At 33.5% G+C, this 18,262-nt stretch overlaps 3 protein-coding genes across 5 annotated transcripts in view; 2 read left to right on the forward strand and 1 right to left on the reverse strand.

Moving 5' to 3' along the window:
• LOC117123788 (uracil phosphoribosyltransferase homolog) overlaps positions 1-5,031 on the forward strand; it is a 7,031-nt gene extending 2,000 nt beyond the window's left edge. For all 3 annotated transcript variants that reach the window (XM_033269803.1, XM_033269804.1, XM_033269805.1), the window contains exons 4-7: positions 991-1,123; positions 1,853-2,014; positions 2,489-2,587; positions 3,155-5,031. In XM_033269803.1, the coding sequence (XP_033125694.1) occupies positions 991-1,123; positions 1,853-2,014; positions 2,489-2,587; positions 3,155-3,261 (501 nt within the window). In that variant the 3' untranslated portion in view covers positions 3,262-5,031. The remainder of the gene's footprint in view (positions 1-990; positions 1,124-1,852; positions 2,015-2,488; positions 2,588-3,154) is intronic.
• A 1,578-nt stretch (positions 5,032-6,609) lies between these two features.
• LOC117123787 (40S ribosomal protein S4, X isoform-like) lies at positions 6,610-10,429 on the reverse strand. Its single transcript, XM_033269802.1, has 7 exons — positions 10,350-10,429; positions 9,588-9,665; positions 9,167-9,347; positions 8,643-8,740; positions 8,093-8,264; positions 7,320-7,430; positions 6,610-6,909 (listed from the first exon to the last, which is right to left on the reverse strand). Exons 1-7 carry the CDS (start codon positions 10,350-10,352, stop codon positions 6,773-6,775), a joined length of 780 nt encoding a protein of 259 aa, XP_033125693.1. The 5' UTR covers positions 10,353-10,429; the 3' UTR covers positions 6,610-6,772.
• Positions 10,430-10,581: 152 nt separating this feature from the next.
• LOC117123786 (synapse-associated protein 1-like) overlaps positions 10,582-18,262 on the forward strand; it is a 41,401-nt gene continuing 33,720 nt past the window's right edge. Inside the window, exons 1-7 of the mRNA XM_033269801.1 lie at positions 10,582-10,998; positions 13,489-13,583; positions 14,084-14,224; positions 15,161-15,300; positions 15,693-15,784; positions 16,542-16,616; positions 17,931-18,125. Coding sequence (XP_033125692.1) covers positions 10,737-10,998; positions 13,489-13,583; positions 14,084-14,224; positions 15,161-15,300; positions 15,693-15,784; positions 16,542-16,616; positions 17,931-18,125 — 1,000 coding nt within the window. The 5' untranslated portion in view covers positions 10,582-10,736. The remainder of the gene's footprint in view (positions 10,999-13,488; positions 13,584-14,083; positions 14,225-15,160; positions 15,301-15,692; positions 15,785-16,541; positions 16,617-17,930; positions 18,126-18,262) is intronic.

Consider the following 18,262-nt stretch of genomic DNA (forward strand, 5'->3'; position numbering starts at 1 on the left):
TCTAAATTGGTTTTTATTGAAACAGGCAGATACAATAATACCCCAGTAGATGAACGAATCTGTCCTTTATGTAAAAATGAAAAATGGTATTGTGGACGAATTTCACTGTTTTATGTTTTGTACGCATTATGATTATTAACACGCATCCTACATTAATTTCTTTATTCCGTCGCTCATATCACGAACTAACACAATCAAAGTAGATTGTGTTAGTTCGTGAAATCACAGTAGCGCGTCAAAACGAGCGCGTATTGGTTGTCTAGCAATTTTGTATTCTTTACCACACAAAAAGTCCTTAACGACAACAGCGCGTATTTTGACGCGCTTTTTTGATTTCACGAACTAACACAATTGAATTCAATTGTGTTAGTTCGTGATGTGAGCTGTCTCTTATACACATCTAGATGTGTATAAGAGACAGGTGTAAATCTGAGGACCATTGAAAGGAAAACGTCCCAGACCAGATATTTCAAAAACTGGTCAACTGATCCGAATGAAACTTTCGAGAAAGATATTTATTATGTGTAGGGGACGATCCAGGTTAAGGTGTAAATTTGAGGGTCATTTTAATGGCTTACGTCCCAGTTATAGAAGTAAAGTTATTGTAAAAGTGAAGCTCCCAACAAATTTCTCATGATCTTATATATAAACATACGTTTGTATCATAACATCATCTTTACAATTTTAATTGTACAAAAATTGTAGGAATTTAACGGCATGAAATTGCTGCAGAACGTTCTTTGCTTATAATCTGGGTCATTTATACAGTTCATTTCAACAATTTTCAGCCATCGTCTTGACTTATGAAATTGAGTTGCAGTCGAAAATTGGGGGTACAAATCCCGCCCCCCCCCTTACAAATATGTTGGGGAACGTGTCTCCCTTCTCCATGATCTGCGCTCATATAGAGCATCAAGTGTCCTGAATAATCACCTGTGTACTTTGCTTGCTGCTTTGCTGTATACTTACCATTTGTTCTTTCCATTTTAGATTAGATTAGTGGTTGAAGAAGGGTTGAACCAGTTACCCTTCACCCAATGTGTGGTGACCACACCAACTGGCCATCACTTTGACGGCATTCAATTTGCCAAGGGAAACTGTGGAGTGAGCATCATGAGAAGTGGTAGGTCAACCAAATTTTATCTCAATTTATTAATTTGTTGTTACATAGCTTTAAACCCTGTCCAGACTATAAAAAAAAAAACTTGTGACATGTCTAAATATGGTCATAATAACATCACATCGTGACCATATATAGACACATTATGACTATATATGGGCATACAAAATTTGATAATCTGCACAGAGCTTTATATTAATGTGAATCAATAAGTACAAAGTCACAAATATAAATACTCTTGAAATCTGTTTGAAAAATTATGACGATTTGTTTTAAAAAGTAATCCACAGGAACATAATAATAAGGGTTTATACTACATTTGGTTTTATGATTTATGGTAGCCCAACATAGCAAAAATTCAGGAAACATTAAAAAAATCTAATGGGTATTTTGTAGTGTATACCCTAGAGTATAAATTGAGTGACGGTCAAGGAGGGAGACATGCCCCCTCCCCATACATGCAAATAGTAAATGATATACAGTATAACACAAAGCATACCATTATTAGATGCTTATTTATCTGTTTAATTATATTACATCTAGGCGTATATGAAATTGGTGCTCCCTCATTAAAAATATTCTGGATTCACCCTTGAAAAATGAAAATGCAGTTAGTATTAAATACTGGTTGTGGTAGTGTACAGCCAAGATTGCACTATGATGATCACCTTTGTTTTTGTAAATGTTTAACAAAATTGTTAACTTGACAATTTGTATTTTACATGTAAATAGGTGAAGCTATGGAACATGGATTAAGGGATTGCTGCCGTTCCATCCGCATCGGCAAAATCCTAGTTAAGAGTAATGATGATACCGGAGAAGCGAAAGTATTTTATGCAAAATTCCCATCGGATATTCACAACCGGAAGGTCTTGCTTATGTACCCTATATTAAGTAAGTTTCAGCAATAAATAAATTCGTCAGAATTTCTCTTGAGTAGTGATGGCACCCCTTTTCGGACAGGCCTGGACCCCAATCGTCTGATGCCACAACGGGGTCATCAGATCAAAAATAATAATTTGGTTATCCACATAACGGTATTTGTGTGCCATGCTACTGTTGTAAGCCATAAAAACTTGGTGAACCCTATCAGGAATTTTCATTCCAGGACCCTGACCGAGGCTCTAGTTGTCCCTTGGTTCGTACCCCCTGTCAGACATGTTGGATCTCCAGTCAGCAAATTTCTGACCACTGCTCTTGAGTAAAATCTGAACTGTTAGATGACACGGTTTCCATGCAGTAAGCATATTTAAAGTGATGTAACTGCAAAACTCATTAACTTTGGCTCATTGGATTTCAAATAAAGTGAAAGTAACCTAATTATTTTTATTTGATATCATTTTTTAATGTTTACCTTGTTACCAACAGATTCAGGAAACACAGTGATACAGGCAGTAAGAGTGCTACGGGAGCATGGAGTCAAAGATTGTAATATAATATTGCTTACCTTATTCTGCACCCCACATGGTAAGTTATCAATTGGCTTTTATGGGAGTGTGTGGTGCACATGTCCAAAAATTGCTGTGCTCCCCTGCATTGTTTGATAAATATATATGTTAATCTTCTACGAAAAAACTAAGAAATGTATCATCATAAAATTTAGTGGAATGGTACATAATAATCTAAGAGATGATTAACTTTAAGGAAGCAAAGGTCAAGGTTACAGAAATTCTATTTTTTACACTTGAGAATAAAACAAAATAATAGAATCTCTAAGCACAGCCTGCGTATTGTTCGGTATTCAGGTACAGGATGTAGAGATGTAGTTAAGGTGGGCTGGGCCACCCAACCTTTAAGTTTTCCACCTAGTCTAAAGCTAATATCATGGCCCTCCACCCACCCTTTCACTCTTATTATTTAGAGTATTAATGTTATCACCTACCCACCCTTAAAATGTCTATCACCCACCTGTAGTTTTCTACAGCTACAACCCTGGGGTTGGAGTGGATGTATGAGTGACTGCTCTACTTGAATATGTAATTAGAGTAGTTTCATTTAAAATATTGTTCACTAATTTGTTTTCTTTAATTTCAGGTGTTAGAGCTGTCATTAACAAAGCAAGAGATATAACAATATTAACATCAGAGGTCCACACTACCACTCCCAATCATTTTGGAACAAAGTACTTTGGAACAGATTGAGGGCAGTATTACAGCACCTCACACAGATTGGAGGGTGTATAAGACCAACACTTAATGAAGTGAAGTGATACCATGAACACCACTCAACGGTTTAAAGGGTACCATGTCGCCACTCTTAGATAGAGGTGGTACCACACTACTCATGGATTGAACGTTAACAGCTACCGCTCACGGATCAGAGTGTAGCACTCCACTACTTACCGATTCAATAAGTTTCTGTACTACCACTCACAGATAGAAGGGGGTACCATACCATCATTAAGAATATTGGTGCTTATCATACCACCCATTCTGAATCAAGGGTGACCACACCACCACTTTATATCTATTTATCAACCAACAAAATCCCACCTGCTCCTTGCCTCTAGTTAATGCAGCTGACATGTTTAGTTTTTTTAACATTTATATATCATATCATATATCGTTTATATATCATGACTGCCAGGAGCATTTGTGTTTTGGCGCTATAGTGTATTACAGACTATACAGTACCATTTTTTAGCACTCCAGACAAGGCCTGAAAAATATAAATTAATTGTTTGAGAAAAAGCTAAAAAAACCTTTTTTTTTGGTTTTCCAAACCATTTTTTTTTTTGGCCTAATATTTATATGGATGCAATTTAAGATTGGTTTTGTTCAGTGATTATTTCAAATTTCATTTTTCCCCTCTAAAAATCACATTGGTCACAATCGATTAAGAGTTAGAGGCCAAATCCACCACTATTCATGTCTAATTATGAAATTTTGATCTTTCAATTTCTGTCTGTATTGCAGGATTTTTTCTCACGACCAAAACAACTACATTCCTTAAACCTCATATTGAGATTTAGGTCGTGTAAAGCATCATTTGTGTATATTTGTCGTGTGTAAGGGATTGTCACGAAGTAGGACAGTGATATATTCGCTATTGACAATTCTTGGCATGTGTTGTGTGCCTAAATATATAAAGATATTTAAAAAATTGAAGAGTGCATTAATCAAGGAAATGGTGATATATGTGATAATTCAAGTTCATTGTAAAACAGAAATTTTAAATTGGGTTGATGTGATGTAGTACTTTATATTTTTTTTATTTATTTCCTTCACATCCAACTGCAAGTAAACTTGCCACTTGCAGGATGGAATGATGTTTTATAAACTAAGTCTCTATATGAGGCTTAGGGAGTGGAGTTGGAATTGAACCCAGGACTCTGGAATTCTGAAGCAAGCATCTTAACCGCTAAGCTATTCAATTCTACTTCCATAGTTCCACTACTTTCATTACAAGATCTCAAGACTATATCAATTTCCTCAAAATGTTTGGCCACCTCTTGAGTACTGTTACCTTAAGATTATTTAGAAAATTACAGTACATGAAATGCAGTTAATGCTTGAATCCTATTTCATATTTAAATAGTTCATTTCACTAGGCTTCCATTGATAAGCAACTTATCCTGTCTATATTCAGCTGAACAAAGTTATAATTTTACTTGCCAATTAATAGATGCCTTTTTTGTATCCTGTTAGCATAGATCCAGGTACAGTAGTAAATTTAAAGGTGGTTGTAGTAAAAGTGTTAAAGATAGAAAAAGTTTTAGTTAATAAATTTTATCCTTTAAAGTGAGGTGTTTAGTGTATTGAATTTTTGAGGGCCTAGTGATTTGACCTGTATCCCCTTTATTTGCATAAAAAAAAAAAAATTATTAAAAAAATGTATTTATTCAATTAAATTTCCTGGGGTGTTTTTTTTTTTTTTTGGTGTAAAATAGATACATACTGTATATACTCAAATAAACACTAATAATATTAATAGAATGATGTTGCTTCCATTAGATTTGGTTTGTTATTTGCATGGGGGGGGGGAGGATTTATTTTAAATGAGACTCAAGAAGGGGTCTGTCAAAATATGGTGTTATAAAGACTTGGAACAGGGTGACCTAAATAAATCCTGGTTACGAGCTTCATGTACAACTGTAGACAAATAACCGTGTCAATGTTACCGTACAGTATACTTTCATTGTACAGTACATGAAATGCAGTTAATGCTTGAATCCTATTTCATATTTAAATAGTTCATTTCACTAGGCTTCCATTGATAAGCAACTTATCCTGTCTATATTCAGCTGAACAAAGTTATAATTTTACTTGCCAATTAATAGATGCCTTTTTTGTATCCTGTTAGCATAGATCCAGGTACAGTAGTAAATTTAAAGGTGGTTGTAGTAAAAGTGTTAAAGATAGAAAAAGTTTTAGTTAATAAATTTTATCCTTTAAAGTGAGGTGTTTAGTGTATTGAATTTTTGAGGGCCTAGTGATTTGACCTGTATCCCCTTTATTTGCATAAAAAAAAAAAAATTATTAAAAAAATGTATTTATTCAATTAAATTTCCTGGGTTTTTTTTTTTTTTTTTTGGTGTAAAATAGATACATACTGTATATACTCAAATAAACACTCCTTAATTTCACTGTAAATGTGGAACTACAGCACAGAACATTAATAGAATGATGTTGCTTCCATTAGATTTGGTTTGTTATTTGCATGGGGGGGGGGAGGATTTATTTTAAATGAGACTCAAGAAGGGGTCTGTCAAAATATGGTGTTATAAAGACTTGGAACAGGGTGACCTAAATAAATCCTGGTTACGAGCTTCATGTACAACTGTAGACAAATAACCGTGTCAATGTTACCGTACAGTATACTTTCATTGTTGTTACACACTAAATCTTATCTAGTGGTGTTGCTATTGGAATGGCAAGGACTTCAGTGTACCGCAAGTGGTCAAAGATGTTGACATCTTTTAAATGTGGAGTGGTTATTGCTTTCCAATACTGAATAGGTCCTAATTCTGACCCAGAACTCAATTAGTTATCCTTTAGCACCCACTCACCGGCACCATCCACTCTCCTCCCCAGTTTTTAAGACTCTAGATACACCACCGATTTGCTTTGCTAGCAATTTTGAAAACCAAATGAATAAATAATTTAATAATTCTCTATGGTGCTACAGTATTATATTGCGCCAGTACAGATACAGTTGACAAAGTCAACTGCCTAACTTGAATAATTTTTTTTTTATGGTGGAAAAAGGGAATAAGGCAATGTCTTACATCAGACAACAACCTTGACTATTTTGTAGGGCATCTGGCAAAAAATAAAGGTAAATTCACTCAATTTTTTTTTAATTTGTAAAGAAAAAAGCTAAAAAAATGTTTTTTTTTGTTTTTTAGCCCCTATTTTTTTCGGTGAGTTTAGTGCAGGTGGAAGAGGGCAAATTATTTTTTGTTTTTGGCCGAATATTAAGTACACTTGTTTGAAATTGCTGATCTTTTAAAAAATTCCACTAACAATAAAATCACAAGTACAAACATGTCCTCATGGTGTTATATTGGCAATTTATTGAAAACTTAGCACAAACACCCATTTTTTTTATTGACTACTCCATGTTTTTTTTCTTTATACATCTGTTGTCATTTAAATTTCTGGATGCTGAGAATATTTTTTCACCATTGGGTGGTAAATCCTTGACATTTTCTTATCGCTGCGCAAGTCTCTTTTCCCTCTCTTCAGCAATTGACATCCTGATGCCCTTTCCTTTGGGAAGAGAAACCAAGGACTTGGTGCCTTTACCAATGATGAAGATGTTGCTGAGACGGGTAGCAAAGGTGTGGCCTACAGAAAAAAAACCCAGTAATACTTTATTTCCAAATTCTGTAACGCACTATAAGTCACATTAATTATTTCTTTGTAATTGTAGTTTGTTTTTAAAAAGCCATACCAATTTCCATATAATAAATAGATAAAACTAAGATTATTTAGCTATTTCCTTGGATTATTCTATAGGAAGCTTTTTTGTCACAGTATTATGCAAAATTGTACTAGATAGAATATTCTGGGCACTTCACAATTTCAATTAGTTTTGGATTCTATTTGTTAATATTTTGGATTACATCAGTACAAGTCCTTTTCTTGGTACTTGATATGCGTCTCAATGCAGGAGGTTCGATGAAGGTGGACTGCGTTTTACTTAAATATAATTTTGGTCTATACGACATATTGTATATATCAAGGGTGAGTTTTACCTGTGGCATCTTTCACATGGACGATATCGAAGGATCCAGGATGCTTCTCACGGTGCACTACAACACCGACACGCCCCAAGTTACGACCTCCAGTGATCATGCACATGTTGCCTAAATGGAAACCGGAAATTATCAAGAAAAAAAGAAAAATATTTGATTATTTTAAAAGATCAAATAAGTGATGTGGTGCATATAACATTTTTGGAGGCTTTAGGTGTGGCTACTGTGAAACATGCTTCCTCAAAAGCGAGGCTTAGTGGTGTTTCCCATTTTGACTTATGTTCACCTTCTGAAAATAGTATAGCATTTATCGAGTGAGGTGCTTAATTGTTAATTTACTGTACCTTTTATAATATACATGTAGCATTTTTGTACAGCAAATGTTTACTAAAATTACATTATAGAAATAATAATTTTGTTAAAAACCATATTAAAGCCATTGTGATAAACTGCCACAGGAAATTTAGTAAAAACAAGCGAGTATCAATTTTGTGATGATTGTTGATTATATAACCTAAATTCACTGAATGCAAACTATATTTCAAAAGCATCTGCTACTAGCTTTAAGCCCGGCACTCACTTGTGCGCAATGTCACAATGCGCAGGCAATGGATCGTTTTTATTGATGATCCAACGACTATCAGCAGATGGCGTCGTCTAATGCTCACAGGGAAAGGAGTTTAATTCATCAGGGAATGTATTTGTTCATTGGCAGTCATTAAATATTTCCTTTTTATAATAAATTCCCAAGTATATACAAAGGGAATACTGACCACTTTCAAACCTCAAGTGGTCTGTAATCTTGCCAGTGCTGATGTCGATCTTGACGGTGTCATGGACCTTGGCCAACGGATCCGGATAACGCACTGTACGAGCATCATGGGTGCTCAGGTATGGAATTCCCTTTGCTCCTGTCCACACCTTTTTCACTTTGCAGAGCTTGAACTGTAAACAAAATTGTATGAAGACTGGATTATGTTCTCATTTTAAATGTGATGATAACATGGCAAATAAAATACATTAATTACTTACGCATTGATTATAAACATATATAGTGTACTTAGCGTAAAATACGTAGGGGGTTAAATTAGTGGGACCACATTACCACCCTAGGTCTAATGTTTAAATGCATTTTCGTTGTTTTTTATGTTGCGTTCTTGGGTGAATGCCAAAAGAGTATATAGCAACTCAGTAGGCGACCGTTTAGAAAGCTGTTTACTGTTCGCCTAATTTGACCATTTACATGATGAATTCCACATAAATGACTTCGAATAGGCCAATCTTACCAATACTTGATTTAACACTGTTTCTAGCATTCCTTACCTTTGCTTCATCATTTCCGATTCTATGAACAGTGAATCGACCCTTGACATCATAAATAAGACGGAAGTTCTCACCAGTCTTTTCAATTGTAATCACATCTAAATTAAAGCAAGTCCTTGTTAAAACATCTCACTTATTGGGACATCAATGATATTACAAAGCTGGCTAAATTTATAGAAAGGCCAAGTTAAAATAATATTCCCTACTAACATTGCAGCCATATGACAATACATACATTACTGTTAAAATTTGAAATTTCTGTATTAATTTAATTTTATACGTCAGATTTAACACAGAGAGCTCCCTGACCGTAAACTTGTCCTTACTTTTGAGCAATTCAGTCAAGCTTTAATGACTTCTAAACTGTTTTAAGTGCTTTTATTTCTTTCTTGTAATCAAGTTTGTCATTGTATTATGTTTCTATCTATGACATAAATATGATATAAAAAGGGCAGACAACTTCAAGATAGAGTTTAGCTTTCATTTTAACCAGATTTTTTTCAATTTAAATACGAAAAACCTACCCATGAAGCCAGCTGGATACGTAACATCAGTTCTAACTTTGTTGTCGACTTTAATGGAACGTTGTTTCATGATCTTTTTCACTTCATCGTATGTAAGAGCATACTTCAAACGATTTCGAAGGAACACAGCCATTGGCAGGCATTCTCTTAATTTGTGTGGGCCAGTTGATGGACGAGGTGCCTATATTATATAAAGCAAGGAAAAAGAAATTTTTAAAATAGTTACTAACGTTTTATTAAGTTGAATTTTTTATGTGAAACAGCAACTGCACAAAAACAATCCCTTCAATAACTAATAACTAGGTAGACCTATAAATCAAATAATAAAAAAAGGTTGAAAATTCTTCACTAAAAAGAGAATTCAAGCAAAACCAGTTACCGCAGCCATTGAAAAAAAAAACCTTTGCATTATTTTACTTACAAATGATCCCGAAAGTTTATCTAACATCCAATGTTTTGGTGCCGCAAGGCGCTTCAGATGCTTTTTGGGTCCACGGGCCTAAAAAAAAAAGATTAAAATTAGGCGTACAAAAACAATAGAAATACATTTGAATAGGTAGGCCTACTTATTATATGAAAAAGAATATCTGTCAAAGTTAAATGGCTGATCAAGCTAGCCTAGGCTACGCCTGTAATTAAGCTAGTGTAGTATGAACGCACTGTTTCAATTGACAGCATCTTAGGCTAGTCCATCATCAATTATGACGAGTCGGAGTAGACCGAAGCAGACGTCTGGTGTGTGGTTGATGGTAGGGCTGGCCCGAGTACTACTACTCTACTAGAGGAGGCCTAGCCCTGGCGTACAAAGAGACATTTAATTGCATGTCGTCCGATATTTAAATCCAATAAAATTATACACAATTAATTAATAGCTTCAGCAATAACTAAATACCGAAAATATAATTCAAAATTATATTCATAGACAGTTTAGGCCTGCTGCATATCGACTGTGTTGTTAGTGTCACAAATGTAATGTACAGTAAGCCACGAAATACTGGAATATCTAGACGATTTAAAACTACAATTTTTACAACGAAATTTAACAAAAAATCAGTAAATCTTGAAAAAGTATTGATCATAATTAACAATACTGGAATATTAATATTTCAATATAATAATATATATAATATTAAATAAGATTATAGCCGATTTTACTCCAGGATTTCCATATACATGTACTCACCATTTTGCCAGTTTAGGCGAAGAGGTCGAAATTCCCACAAGTCCGAATAAAACTGAGGTCAACTCAGAGTCATAGGCCTCGGATGCTTAAAATCAGAATAATAACAGAATTTAGTTTTACACAATTTATAAATTTAAATCCACTAAAATATTCGGTAATAGTAGAATAATTTTTTTTTTAAGTGTTAAAACTAATTAACTGAACAACAATATTTGAAAGTTCAAAGAGCAAAGGTCACTAGCAGTGTTTACGTTTTGCAAATAGCGAAGTTACTGTTCTGATTGAGCTGTAGGTAGCTCGTGTTAGATGCATCGGAATCATTTGTATTCCATAGTTACTATTTTGTTTATATCATCTTTATTAACTTGATAAACATATCGTTGTGAAATGGAGATTTTTAGTTCTTGGTGGGGAACTAAAATACCTAAAAAAGATGTAGGCCTAGACAAAGACAGTGTCACCAGTGAAAATGACGGGAGTGCTGATGATGCAACTGTATCGTCATCAACAGCTGAGCAGCAGGCAAGCAATGACCAAAAACAAAACGAGGAGCCTAAACAGGAGAACGATTCTGTTGAAGTAGATGATACTCAACAACAACCTACTGAAGACCCTTCAGATGCTTTAAAATCAGCCCAAAATTGGGGAAGTATGTTCTCAATAATTAACAAATAAATTCATATTTATTTATAATTAATTGATAAGAAGATAATTGAATTAACTTTTTGTTTGTCATTCATTATAATTGATGCATTCATCCAAACTAGGAGTAGCAGGTCAAAACGGCAGTAAACCAAAACGGCAGTCATAAGTACCAAAATGGCATCAGACGAAAACAGCAATGCAAAACTCCGAAGGAGCAAATTCAATGCCAAGAGCAAGGGCCGCCGGGCGCGGTCTGCAGTTTATATTAAAGTTTTATTTATTTGAATTATTATTATATATGTTTTCAGTCGGGTAAATGTGTGTGTGTACATAACATTTTCGTGTTTCTTCTGTTTTTTTTTTTGTGTTCGAATTATCTTAAAAATGGCTGCACAGACATAATTGAAAATAACAGGAGTATTAGGTATAACCCAATAAAGAAATTATTAAATTTTGGTGACGGTCCGGAGTAGGGTGTGGATGTGAGGACCAATTAGAAGATTTTAGAGCAAACATTTTAGACAAGATATTTCAAAAACTAATCAACTGATATGAATGAAAGTTCCGTGAAAGTTAAACCAAATTACAAGGAAGACATTATTAAGTGTTTTGTGATGATCCAAATTTGGGTGTGAATTTGAAGGTCTTTTAAATTCCTGAGGTCCCAGACCTAAATATCTCTAAGAATAAATCAATAGATCAAAATTTCCCTTTCCACAGTTGTTTGTCATGTTTTGATGAAAAATTTTTTAAATTTTGGTGACCATCCGTAGTAGGGTGTGGATATGAGGACCATTCAAATTAATGGGTTGGAATGTCTGAAAGTGGCGTAACAATGAGTCATGGGGCCTGGGGGAAACAACTTGTTACAAGATACAAGATTTTTTTATTGTCAATTTGTAAATGAAATACAAGTAAAATTAGCCTTCCCGATGCAAGATTAGAAGTTAGACAAAAAAAAAAATTGATAGGACATTAACAATACAGAATGTATGATACAATTATTTACAAGATTTTGTTTGATAGTCTATCTATTAAAATGAGCATTGTACATGTGAATTGAGTTGTAAATAGACGATCTTCTCAATCTGTTTGTATTGCACTTTATTGGACGTATACGACCGGATATATTTAAAGTTTGTTTTATGAACGTAGGGTGGAACATGTCCTCTTGGATCTCAGAAAAATATTTTCGGTCATGGAAGAAGTGACCAAGTGCCAGAATGTAAAGTAAGACCTGCGTAGGAATATATCCTTGCAATAATTTGGTCAAGAAATATAGGATTTCTGCCCAGATTTTGCAGAAAATTAGGCTTTGACCTACCAATGTATTATGCAGTAATCATGATTCTGTGCACCTTTTTTCCTAGCGATTTTCCATGCAAATTTGGGCTATGTACAGTAGCATTATCTGTGCAATTAAAACATTTTACGTTACGGACCAGCGATAAGTAATCTCATAGAAATATATGTTAAGGCTAAAAAGATATTTTAGAATTATTAGACAATGTCAAAAAAATATTTTTGACCTAATCTTAACATAGCCCTAACCAATGTATTATGCAGTAATTACGATTCTGCGTACCTATTTTCCCAACAATTTTTCCATGTAAATTTGAGCTACATATTTTTTAAGATATCATCTGTGCAATCAAAATATGATACAGTATGGACCAGGGGTGAGTAATCTCCGTAGAGATAAATGTTAAGGCTGAAAAGAGAAGTAAGAAAGTAATTATTAAAATTATTAGACAATTTCAAAATAAATATTGTGTGACTGTTAACTATATAAATAACCCCATTGAAGCTTTACCAATATACAAATATATCAAGCAATCAATCGTTATGTTTTTATAAGGTATTCTAACTTTTAAAAAACGTAGACAGACAAATATTTACTGTCCCCATAATTGTAGGCCTACAAATTCTGGATCACTTTTTTTTCTGGTCATCTTAATAGTAGAAACATTGTTCCCAAAGTAGATCTCACTGAACAGTAAAATTTTCTGTTTTCATTGTCTGAAGTTTGTTTCATTCATTGTTGATCACCAATTTGTTATTTAGCTTTATTGCACCTTGTATCCCTTGGCAAATGGGGCGGTATAAATTCCTGTATTATTACCAATAATAGGCTTGAAAATACCTATAGTAACCTAATACCACAAGTCACTTTGTGAAATCTGAAAATGAAGCACAACACAGGTTGTTTTTTTGTGTATACTGTGTTTGTCAGATAATGCAGTACTAAAAAATGTTTGCCCTCCATGGTATTTTAATTCCTTTTTTTATATAATTGTTCTCAATAAATAACAAATAATTTTTATATTTATAATTAAGTAATAGGAAGATAATTAACATTTTTTGTTATTCATTATTAATATAATAAATATTATTCAAACTTCATTTAAACTTCATACACTCATCAATAAAAATTTTCTCTATCTTTAATATTAAAGTATCTTTAATTAGATATTCTTAATTTTCTTGCCTCCAGGTTATTTATTTAATGTTGCAAAGGAAGGAACAAAAGTGATGACAAGTACTGCAACTAAAACTGCAAGTTTATTGCAGAAAACTGTTGAAGATAAGGTAAAAGAAAAATGATGTTTAAATTTAATCTCTAGGCATCCCAAGGTAAATAGGGATGAATCCCAATATTATAACTAAAACAGCTACTTGTATGGATAAATAGTAGGTTATCACTCAGCTTTTGTCACTTTAAATTTATTTGAATATATGGTGTATTATTTAACTATCTCATTTTTGGGCTTTTGTAAATTTCTCTCATATTTTCATAATTATTAACTTTATTAAAATATATATTTTTTATGAATAGTTACTTGGGTAGACTAATTATTTACAAACATAATAAAAGTGAGAACATCTCTTAACAAAGGTATTGATGGATGCATCTGCCTTTCTTTTTTTTTTTTTTATTAAGGAATCAAGTCTGCATCCAATGGTTCCTTTATTTTGAGGTGTGTTCACATTAATCAAGTTTAATATTTGGTATAGAGTTACCAACATCATTTCAATTTACTTGCTTGTTGACAAGGGCTCTTAGATTTCAATATTATGTTTTTATATAGACATTTATGGGCGATTTCAACAAAGAACAAGAGAAGTTTATGAAGGAGAAACACAGTAAGCGATCTGAGGCAGCAGTTGCACCATGGGTTGGCTACAATGAAGAGGAACAAATGAAGGAGCATATTCTAGCTTTATCCAAGGTACATTAAGCCTGGTTTCCATAAAATTGCTAGACTATCGCTACAGTGATTTTTAGTGCAATCGTGTGCTGCGTAGCAGTCCCCGACGAGAAGGCTCCATGATTCAACCGACCAATCAGCATCACCGAAAGCTGTCGGCGATATCGTGAAGCGATTGTGTGGGAAAAAAGCTTCAAACACCAAGTACAAACAATTTACCTATACAAACGATAAACATTAATTTTGCAAGAGGAGTTCAAGATCCCCCTTGATTACTGCAACATTTAGAATATACTATATGTTCAAATATACCATCATAAATTCATAGGTTGTGCCAATGAGGTGCCTGGCCTCCAGCACTACAGTATTACATTGTTGATTAAAAAAAAAATTATGTTAAAGATAAATTATTATATTGTGTTTTTTAAGCTGTCATCAGCCTCATTCCTGGTTGGACGTGTTCTTAACAGTTTGTTGCAAAAAAGAGCACCAATCCACATTCGTTTGTCATCTCCAAATAGCGCGCTGTAAACAATAAAAGTAAAAAAAATCTGCTTCTTTTAGATCAATATCTTTAAATAATAAATTAATACAAATTATAATAACAATGGTTCTTTATTTTTAATTTAAATCATTTTACCCAGGATACATTTCCGGCAGGTGTTAATACCCATTTTTTTAACAATGGTGCTGCACAAAAATAACGACGAAAATAAAGACAGTTAACATAAACAATATACAATTAAAGTAATACAAAAAAAATTATTTAAACAACAATGTTGATCACATGCAATAGAATATATGTAACCACAGTTGTATGTTTGTAACAACTGTTAGTCTAAAAATAGTTCCTTGCTTATAATTTATTTTAATGACTTTTGTACTATTCAAGTCTTCCAATAAACAATCATTTTATTGTTATTGATTTGAATGTTTTATGTACATATTATTTTTCAGGACAAGAGGAATTTTATGAGGAATCCTCCATCTGGAGTACAGTTTCACTTTGATTTTGACAGTTCTTTTCCTGTTGCTATGGCAATGCTACAAGAAGATCCTAATTTGAGCAAAATGAGATTTGAATTAGTTCCTAAAAGGTAATGTTTATTTGTTGCTGAAAACCATAATCAAACATGAAGAAATTTAGTAACATTACAAATAGATCACTGTGACTAGTAAATATTTTCATTCCCACAGCTGTTGTCCTTACAAATCTTACGTTACATTATTTTGTTATATGAAGAACAAATATATTGACACCAGACACATTTTACTTTATTACTTAACCAGAGCTCCAGGAGCTACATTTACACTAGACACAATAAAAATGCATGGTATAAACAACACAATGATCTTGTCATTGTCGTGTCGTTATCGTGTCTATTGTGAATTTAGTATAATTGTGATTAATTGGTGATTGTGAAACTTTATTAAAATCATTTTAATAATCTATCTTTCTAGATGATGTTTTTGTTTTTATTAATTTAAGTGTTACCGAGGAAAATTTCTGGAGGAATTATTTCTACCGTGTTTCTTTGATTAAGCAATCATCACAACTCACATCACTGGCCTCTGCAACAGGTAGGCAAGGTGTTGTGAAATTTTCACTACTCAACCAATTATTTTCAACTCTAATATATGCCATACTGTAATGATCCCTTAATTTTTTTGATTCTTTTAAATGTGTCTTGAGAGATTGTTTGAAGATATCAGTGGAGCCTGATCCTGATATCTGTGGGAAAATTGTTCCATTATTTGGCCCACAAAAAGTGAATGACCAATCTCAGTTTGAACAAAGGTAGTTGTAGGCTCTGCTAGATGGGGTATCATTTGTTGAACTTGCAAATGGTTAGCCCAACAATTGTGGCTTGGACTCTTAATCTTGAGGTTAGGGGTCAGAACCTTCGCTGTGCAAGTCGTCATAATTATATTCTTAATTCAGCCTTTGGCTTCTATGGATTTTTAAAGTAGTCTATTTTGATATTTGAATATTGAATAAAGATACCGAGATATTCCTGTTTTTGTATAATTGCTAATAATTTTAAGTAATGTGTATTTCTATAATTGTATTGTAAATTTTAATCTGTAAATTAAATTCTCAATTCAGCCTTTGGCTACTATGGATTTTTAAAATTATACTTTGATATTTGAATATTGAATAAAGATACTGAGATATTCTTGTTTGTCATTAAATTTCAATGATTGTTTTTTGTTAATAATGAACATCATAATGATGGTTGTGCTATGTAAAAGTATCAATATAACTCCAAAAATATAATACCTTTGTCTTTATTTCTATATTTTGTTTATGGTAGTTTTTTCTTTCAAAATATTTCAGGGAATAATGGACAGAATGTAAAACAAGATGGAACAAGTAGCAAAAAAGATGAAAACTCAAGTGAATCAAAAACAGGTGAGTATTCTGTAACTTCAATTTTGTTTATATAGTATTAGGTTATAAAATTCAAAATCTGAATTATTTTATTGAAAAAAAAAATCTATTTAATACTTTATACTTAACAAATTCACGAGTAGGGGATTGTCTCCTTGCATGTACATGAACCGACACCTCTGCAAAATAATTGTACCTACAAGATACTGTATTGTTGTGTTGTTCAGCACACAGGCTGGTCAGGTATTGCTGACCTATCACTAACTGAGACTCATACATGTTTTGGTTGGTAAAATTGTAAACACAAGGGTAAAATCCATTTCTAACTTGTTACTTGTTACGCGCCTTTTTTTCCAGTTATAAAGCGCTGTAAGCGACTCTCCACAGTAAGTCAGAAACATTCCCCTGAGTAAAGCTTGCATAGAACCAAACCCATGTGAGCTAACTTAACTAATGCAATAAAGCAATACAAATATAAGAAAACAAAGAAAACAATAAACAAAAACGATCAAGGGAGGTGAGAGGAACTATTGAAAAAGGTGTGTTTTTAGATGTGCTTTGAACTGCCTAAGCGAATCACAAGATCTGAGAGAATTAGGCAGACCATTCCAAAGTTGGGCAGCAATTGAAGGGAATGAATTGTCACCAATACGTTTATGGTAAACCGGTCGAACAAGTTGGATGGAGTTGGAAAATCTTGTTAAGCGCACATGGGTACGTAGTGATATGTAAATGGATATGTACAAAGGGCAGACGCCAGAAAGTGATTTGAAAACAAAGAGGAGAAGTTTGAATTTAATTCTTTCCTGTACAGGCAACCAATGGAGATCACAAATTAGGGGAGATGTATGTACGTGACTTGCAAGAAAAAAAGAGTCTAGCTGCAGAAGTTTTTCCAGGGTGTATAAATCTTTTTTTTAATAGGCCACTCTACAGTGAATTTCAGTAGTCCAGTCTTAAAAGCTAAGCTATCAAATTTATTAAATCTTGAAAACTGGCCTTTCCAAACATACCAGTGTGGTCTCCTTGGTAACAAAATATATTTTTGCCAAAAAAAACCCCGATATTAGATTTTTTCAAGATTTAGTCTCCGTCTTGCTTAGATAACACACAATTTGGCCTAAAACTCTGTCCTCACTATCAAATTTTCTTTGACAAAAAACTGTTGTATGCCCATATATAGTCATGATGTGATGTCATCATGACCTATCACATGTTTTTGTCAATTTAAATTTGTTAGTCTAGACAGAGCTTAATACTCCGGTTTGTGGTCCTTTGCAGAACAGACGCAAAGACTATGCACCAGTTATATTTTCATTGTTTTTTTTTTTTTAGAACCTTCTCCTCCAATTGCCATTGAAAGTAAAGCAAATGAAACATCTGATGATGCATTTACTGATCTACCACCTGATAGTCCACCAGCCAATGAATTTGTTAGTGATGCATTCAGTTCAGAGGTAGATCAAGCCGACCTTCAAAAGGGCATGGAACAACTCGGAATGACGGAAAAAGAAGAACCCTCACCTGCTGGTATGTCAATCCTTCATTTGTAAGTGGTGGATCCAGGAATTTGAAATAGAGGGGGCCCAGGGAGGACTTTCACACATACAGGGTTAGACCATCTTAGCCCCACCATGGTTAGGCTGAGGTAAGAAAATTGTTGATTA

This window comes from Anneissia japonica, unplaced genomic scaffold (assembly GCF_011630105.1).
Source record: "Anneissia japonica isolate Jap-2015-1 unplaced genomic scaffold, ASM1163010v1 scaffold25213_len355544_cov161, whole genome shotgun sequence".
Taxonomy (NCBI): domain Eukaryota; kingdom Metazoa; phylum Echinodermata; class Crinoidea; order Comatulida; family Comatulidae; genus Anneissia; species Anneissia japonica.